The 7,920-nt window shown below is 33.8% G+C and overlaps 2 protein-coding genes across 3 annotated transcripts; both read left to right on the forward strand.

Annotated features, from left to right (window-relative positions):
- The first annotated feature begins 447 nt into the window (after positions 1-447).
- LOC115963514 (heparanase-like protein 1) lies at positions 448-5,038 on the forward strand. 2 transcript variants are annotated; one of them, XM_031082525.1, is made up of 10 exons: positions 448-500; positions 1,142-1,402; positions 1,667-1,703; positions 1,874-2,057; positions 2,204-2,349; positions 2,431-2,664; positions 3,063-3,255; positions 3,392-3,517; positions 3,645-3,744; positions 4,374-5,038. In XM_031082525.1, exons 2-10 carry the CDS (start codon positions 1,193-1,195, stop codon positions 4,761-4,763), a joined length of 1,620 nt encoding a protein of 539 aa, XP_030938385.1. In that variant the 5' UTR covers positions 448-500; positions 1,142-1,192; the 3' UTR covers positions 4,764-5,038. The 2 variants fall into 2 exon arrangements, with proteins under 2 accessions (XP_030938385.1, XP_030938386.1); XM_031082526.1 differs by lacking the exon at positions 448-500 and having other exon boundaries at positions 1,320-1,402; positions 1,648-1,703.
- Positions 5,039-6,533: 1,495 nt separating this feature from the next.
- On the forward strand, positions 6,534-7,132 carry LOC115965365 (LYR motif-containing protein 4). Its single transcript, XM_031084563.1, has one exon. The coding sequence runs from the start codon at positions 6,667-6,669 to the stop codon at positions 6,949-6,951; it is 285 nt and encodes a 94-aa protein (XP_030940423.1). The 5' UTR covers positions 6,534-6,666; the 3' UTR covers positions 6,952-7,132.
- The last annotated feature ends 788 nt before the right edge of the window (positions 7,133-7,920 follow it).

Raw genomic sequence — 7,920 nt, forward strand, 5'->3', positions numbered from 1 at the left:
ATTGCTTTTCTTTCTCAATTAAAATTCATTACATTTTACACCATAAACTGTGAATCATGTTCTTTCTGAAAATTCAAATTTTAATGCATTTTTTTTTGTCAAGCTTTTAAGTTGTTTTGGGGAAAAGTTGAATTTCTAAATGGTGACAAATAGAAATTCTGAATCTGATTTTTTTTTCTTTTTATAAAAAAAATTATTGTAATGTTGTCCCTTTAATAATTGGATTTTGTTCTCTTCTTCAAAAATAGTGTGCATTATACTCTTTTATTGTTTTTAATAATTATTTTTAAAAAATTATTTGAGTTTTTAATGTTACTCTTTTAATTTTAGGAACTGGTTTTGTAGTATTTAATTTGGTCAGTATAGCATTGTAATTATTAGTGTGAGTAACATTGGCGTTGCTTTCCACTTCTTGTTTCTGTTACCTTTCTCAAAGACTATAAATATTCTTCTTCTAACTTATTTTTCAAAGCTCTATCATGTCCTAGCTCCTATCCCTGGTTAGTTTTCTTTAATGGTTTCTGTTTCTAGCTTTTGTTCATATTTTTTAGCCCTGGGATTTCTTTCAAACAAAAATTGTATCTAATTTTCTTTTACTCTTATTTATTTAGTTAAAATTAATTTTTTCTATCAATTTTAAATGTGAATCTCAAGTTATATGTTTTCACTCTGTAGATGTTACTTACTTTCGTTTTGTACTTTTTTTTTTCTCTCTTTTCTCTCTCTTTTCCTAGGGTCATGTTACAATGCTATATATATATATATCTAAATTAATGTGCTTTAATACTTTCAAGTTATATAATCTAGGCCATATGAATGTTAAATAAATGGCTATGAATCCTATGATCCTACCCCCACAGATGGTTCCTACTATGAGTTTACACATAGTTAGGGTGCTGCAAGATCATGGCCATACATTCAGTACTGTATAGTTGAGATTTTGACAACATGAATTGTGTTATACATGAACATGGGAGGATGCAAATCCGACGAAATGACAATAGTAAATCCTATAGTTCCCTTAAACTGAGTTGAAATACTTTGATGTCATGTAATCCAATTCCATTAGCATGTAATAATGGTACCACACCTATGAAAATATGTTTCTGATTTATATGTTTTCTCTTTTTTTGTTTTGCAGTTAATTTGTATAAGTTGAGTTGGTGGTGAGGCTGTTGTCATTTATCCAACAATGGGATTCAGCCTCACCTTGTTTCTCATCCTGGTTTCTCTCTCTGTAATTTTGTCTCAAGAACTTAACTTTGCTAAAATTGTAGTTGATGGAACTACAGAGATAGCTGAAACTGATGATACTTACATTTGTGCAACTATTGATTGGTGGCCCAGTGATTTTTGTAGATACGGTTTTTGTACGTGGCAAAACGCATCTGCGATAACCATGGTGAGAATTTAGAAAACTTATATGTATATGTCCTCTCATCTTCATGTGTGTGACATGATTTGTATTGGTGAAATCTCAGCCATACACCAATAAAATTATTGTCATGATTTCACAGCAAAATGTTCAGACCCCTTTATGTAAAATTAAAGCCATCCATTTAACATAGTATGGTTGATATTTCACCAACATGAGTCGTGTCTGTCATGAACATGAGAGAATCCAATATAAAACATCTTTCATTGAAGTATGGATTGGTTTTTTCAGGAGTTATCTAATCCTTTACTTGCCAAGACAATTCAAGGTTTGTTTGTGTATACTTCAATAAGTTTGCATCATTTTAGAAGCTTTTCATGACATTCTAGTATCATTTAGAGTGATAAATGGCGATCTATATCTTTTAACATTAGTATCTTTGGGAACACTTTTGACTTACAAAATAATCTTACTCTTTCAATGCGGGTGGATTGACAGCTTTTAAGCGTTTAAGGATTAGAGTTGGAGGTTCTCCGGAAGACCAAGTAATTTACGATGTAGGAAATCCAGGAAAACCTTGCCATCCATTTCAAAGAAAGGGAAACGGTTTGTTTGGATATACAACAGGATGTTTATCCATGAGCAGATGGGATGAGTTGAACCAGTTTTTCAGTAAGACAGGGTAAGATTCATGACATTCTTTAACACCTTTGGAATACAAAACTCTTTTCAAATGTTCTCTGATTGTCTTATGAGACTACATCAAGATTGAAATTGTGCAATCGTGCTTCCATTATTGTGATTGTAGTTTGAACCTTTCCTTTGCAGGGCAGTTGTAACATTTGGCTTGAATGCTCTCAATGGGAGGCATAATCAAGGTATTCTCTGGCTAGGAGATTGGGACCCTAGTAATGCTGAGGCTCTAATCAAGTATACCATTTCAAAGGGATACCATATAGATTCATGGGAATTTGGTATGTACCAATAGACTAAGCTCTTTGTTATTGCTGTTATCTTATTGTGCTTCACCTCTATCCTCACCCTGGCAAATGTAGGTAATGAGTTGAGTGGAAGTGGCATTGGTGCAAGAGTTGAGGCTGCACAGTATGCAAAAGATCTGATCATCCTTAAAAAAATTATGAACGAGTTGTACTGGAAATCCAGTTTCAAACCTAAACTTGTAGCCCCCGGAGGATTCTATGACAAGAACTGGTTTAATCGGCTTCTTCAGGATTCAGGTTCAGGCGTAGTCAATATTGTGACATATCATATTTACAATTTAGGCCCAGGTATGCAATCATGGTTCCAAAATTCTATTACCATTGATATATGCACTTACCACAGTTGATAATATACAAATCTTCTTATATAGCTTACACGTAAAATAATTAACTTTTTCAGAAAAATTTCTTTTCCCTGAAATTAAGACAGCCACAGTAAATGTTTAGAAGGCAATGAAACAGTAATTCAATGTATGCAATTCTTTTTAAATGAGCCCTCACAGGAAGGATATTGAGGATCAACTCAAAACTTTTCCACTTCTAACTCTTTATCATCCAATTTAGTAAGATAAATGACATTTGACATAGCTCTATTCAGTTTATGGTAAGAACACAGACAAAGTTTTAGTCTTGTTTAGCCTTTGTTGAAGAGTGCTTTCAGCTGATACAACTCCTCTTCTTTTCAGCTAACGATCGCAATCTTGTAAATAAGATATTGGATCCATCTCACTTGAGCAACTCCATATTAGGCACATTCACAGATGTTGAACAAACGGTTCAAGAGCATGGTCCTTGGGCTTCTATATGGGTTGGAGAATCTGGTGGTGCCTTTGGTGGTGGTGCTCCTAATGTGTCTGACAGATTTGTGAATAGCTTCTGGTAATCTTGGTTGCCTCATTACTTGCATCATTTCCTCTTACCTGTTCTTTCATTTTGTCAGTGAAATAGAGACTAAATCTAAAATGTTTCTGTTTAATCAATTCTAGCATTGCTTTATTTTTTTTATGCATTTTAGGTACTTAGATCAGCTTGGAATGGCAGCTAAGCACAATACTAAGGTATATTGCAGGCAGTCGTTAGTTGGTGGCAACTACGCTCTCCTCAACAGAACCACATTTGAACCCAACCCTGATTACTACAGGCAAGAGCATGAAATTTTTATAAAACCTATAATGTAGAACATATATGTTGGTTTTTAAAAAAATAAAAAGGACAGCCCTATCTAATTGAGCAGTGTTTTCTTATTATGAATTTCTTCTTCTGAGTAGTGCACTTCTGTGGCATCGACTTATGGGAACAGGTGTTCTTGAAGTTGATACTGATGCTTCTCCAGAATTACGTATTTATGCTCACTGCTCAAAAGGAAGAGTAAGGCTCTATATATGTTGATTTTGTTTTAAGTCATTAAGAAAATTTTAGGGACAGTGTTGGAGTCTCAAAACAATAGTTTCTTAATTTTGATCTTGAGAACAATAGGTTTATCTATAACATTCTGAGATGTTCAGAACCTCCAATTTTTTTTTTAATCATTTTGAGTTGCTCCTGTGATCATTTACAGCTGATCAAGCTTTGGCATGAACATATACATCGGCCAACCCAATTTGTGTTGGGTTCCAACCATTGCATGTGCACCACATAGGTTTCATAATTGTACTAACTTGCATGATCTGTGTAGACTTCACCTTTGTGCTTCACATTTCAGACTAAGGTCACACCTAGATTATAGCACTCCAGGCATATATTAGATGTGGCTTGCTTTATCTCCAACATACATTATGAATCAATTATAATCAGATTTTTTGTATTGCCTAGCTGGAATGAGATTGAGGATTCAAGCATTGCATTTGATTTTAACATATCATGTTCCTAAAACCCTTTTAAGGCGACTAAACATATAAAAAGAAACATTATTTTGACACTAATAAATTTTCATATTGATATTTCTATTCCCTGGTCTTACCACAATAATTTAACTAATTGTCATTACCTTGTTACAGGGTGGTGTAACTTTGCTGCTGCTTAATTTGAGCAAGCAGTCTGAATTCATAATCACTGTCTACAACCGCGTGAACGTCAATATGCAGGGAAAGAAGAGCATTCTGCTAAAAAGGTCTTCCAAGTTTGGTCATAAACAAAAAAATTCAAGGGATAAAAAGAAGAAAGCTTCGGATGGACTATCATACAGAGAAGAGTACCACTTAACTCCAAAAGATGGGGACATTCAAAGCCAAACCTCGGTTCTAAATGGAAATCCATTGAATGTTACAAATGGAGAACTCCCAATATTGCACCCTGTCCTAAATGATGATAATTCTCCAATATATATCTTGCCTTTGTCCATTGCCTTCATAGTAATTCCCAACTTTGAGGCTCCTGCTTGTGCATAATTTTCATCTGCGCTCATGCTATGTTGTAATTACAGCAAATCATAGCCTCTGCAAAAATATGTTTCTGAGTGAATAAGATATGATATATCCTTTGCTGTTATTGCTCTGAAATGTTGCTAATACCCGTATAGACATTGCTTATTTATTTTATTCTTAATCTTTTCCAATCCTTTTTGTCCTAGTAACTTGATTTGATATTGTTTATCAATTGTAAAATATTGTTGACAATGTGTATATCTGCAATGTACACCACTTAACTTAAGCTGGATCAAATTAGCAAGTGCAATATAAGCCTATTTTTATGATTATTGGATTCTCTACAAGTAAAATTAATATGTATGATACCCCAATAGCTTTTTTCTTTTCTTATTTCTTCCTAGTTATGTTAAACACAGGATCCCCACTACAAGTTGTAAACAGTTATTGCATTCAAGTAGTAAGAACTAAACAAGTAAACAATACTAGGAAAAAATTGCAAAATGGGAGAAGGTAATGAATTTAGAGCATGCCTTACAAAACTTGCAAAGCAATGGTAGGGATACCAAAAATTTTATTACATGAATATTACAAATTAGGATACAGCTTGTGTTCATTGCTTTTTTGCACTTGACATGCTAAGATGTGAACATGAGTCCGAATCGTATTGTGTCCAATACAAAAAGGGAATGGACACAAGCTTCACCCTACAAATTAATATGACACTAATTACAAAAAAGTAATTTAAACATTTATTTATCATTTTATGGAAATGACACCAATTGTATTTATTATCACGTTAGTTTGTAAATTTTTTGCAGTAAAATTGATAATAACTTTAGTATTTTCCCAAGTTAATTGGGATAGGAGATTGAAAAATGTTCGATAAAGTTGGTATTAAAATGAAAAAAAAAAAGGGATCACTTTTGAATCTTTATTATTATCTCATTTCTTTTGGTTAGTCTTTTTTTACTCAGTATCTGGAATGGTAAGTCTCATGCAATCATGCACAAGAACAAATTGAAGCTTAAAAAAGAAAATTATATAATATATCTGATATATGCATTAGATGTCACATAATTGGTGTAGAGCTCCCACACACAGAAAACCTCACATATTGTCAGACATCCAACACATGTATAGTATCCATGAGATACATTTTTATAAGATACATTCTTCTTTTTTCTCTGTTTTTTTTTTTAATTTTTTAAATTTATTTATAGGTAAATAGTGACGGAAAAGAGAAGTGAGATTTAAACCACAGACATAAGACTACAAAAAATGTTATTATTACTGCAATACCACTTGAACCCCATATAATACTTATGTTAAGAACACCCACATCACGCAAAAATAAAGAATGATAAAGATGTATCTAAAGTCATTCTTTTAGGATCTAACACAAGATGATGACTAGCACAATGTTATATAAAGTAGTCCAACTAGCATCTTTTAATATTTCTAACAAAGACGCCAAAGATTCTCGATCAATTGAACTTGCAGTTGAGATTACAGAAACTTGGTTTTCTTCAACAAATCTTAGACTTTCGTCTTGTACTTATAAATATACATCAAAACCTCAATAAGACTCAACTTTTTTTTTTTTTTTTTGGGTCATATACACCTTCACAAATCAAAGAAGTTTTCAAATCGAAGTTATTTACAAATTTACACAATTGAAACTAGTTCCAAGCAAAAATCACCATATGGGCCTTTACTTTGGAGATATAAAAGTGGGCTAGGCCCAATCTAAGCAAAACTAAACCAAGGAGAGATTCTAATTCTATTCATCTTGCATTCAATTTCAAGCAAATGTTTCAGCCACAAGCCTAAGAGAGACTCCAGACTTTTTAGATTATAATCATAAACCTCTCTCTCTCTCTCTCTCTCTCTCTTCCTCATTAAAATCTCCAAACCCAACATAGAAATGGCTAAGGTTGTTCCAACAAGGTCGGAGGTTCTGTTTCTATTTCGGTCTCTCCTACGTACGGCCAGGCAGTTCAGCGACTACAACATCAGGGAATACACCAAGCGCCGAACCATTGATGGGTTCCGCCAGAATCGGACTCTATCCGACCCGGATTCGATTGCCTCGGCTTTCTCACACGGAGAGGCCCAGCTCGAAGTTGCGAAGAGACAGGCTGTGGTGTACTCTCTCTATGCTCCAAAGGTCAAGAGCATCATGGACCTCAAACCCTGTAACTCAATATAGATTATGTTTCTTATTTATTTATTTATTTTTTGTTGTTGAAGTTTTTGTTGCGACAAAAAGTGTTTTGTTTCTCTAATTATTCTTGTTATTATAGAGCAAGGATTTTGAATTTTTGGATATTGGGTTTTAATTGAGTAATTGTTATTTGCTATGATTTCAAGGCTTTGATGGGTTTATCTTATTTTGCTTCATTCTGTGACTGATGTTGGTGATTGAGGGATTTATGGGTTCTTTTGGTGAGTTGTTTATAATGGGTTTTGAGGGTTTCTTTGATGGGTTTTGGATTTTATGATTGAGTTTTAAGGATTTTGAGGAATGCCCAGACAGGAAACGTTGGGCAATTGATGCTAAAGTGAGAAAGAATTGGTTTGGTGTTGGTGCTGGGTATTTGGGTTTGATGTTTAGATTAGGATACTTAGCTGCGTTGTAGTTGTGAAATTTACTAGTTTGTTGAATATTTGGCTTGTGAAATGTGTAAGCAAAATAATCAAGTTTGCATTTTGTTTGTTGATAAGCTTGTGTGAAGTGAGAAATGTTTGAGGTGATATTGTTGATTTGTTGTGGTACAACTATCAGTTTGAATTATAGAAGTTTTGAGCCAACTGTTTACTGAAAAAGAAATACATTGTTTTCGACTTGGTAATGTTTTCCTCATGATGTGTTGGACTAATTGGGTTAATAGTAGTGGATGTTGAACTCTTGAGGGTAAGGGATTAGGCTCTAAAGCTGGTGGTTTCAATTCAATTATATTGGCAGACTCAGCTTGGACAAGTCAAATACTTGAGTTGTCTTGTGATATATCATTCATTGCTAGTCTGCACATACGATGCATTTGACACTTGACAGGCAGTGCATTGAAGGATGCACAGCTACTTGAGAGACTTACTATTTATACATACTGTTTCTGTTTGTGGTTGAGCAATGTAAATGCAGCTCATACATGAAAAGAGATAAAACAGGCCATGTAGG

Source organism: Quercus lobata, chromosome 10, assembly GCF_001633185.2.
Source record: "Quercus lobata isolate SW786 chromosome 10, ValleyOak3.0 Primary Assembly, whole genome shotgun sequence".
Classification (NCBI taxonomy): Eukaryota; Viridiplantae; Streptophyta; class Magnoliopsida; order Fagales; family Fagaceae; genus Quercus; species Quercus lobata.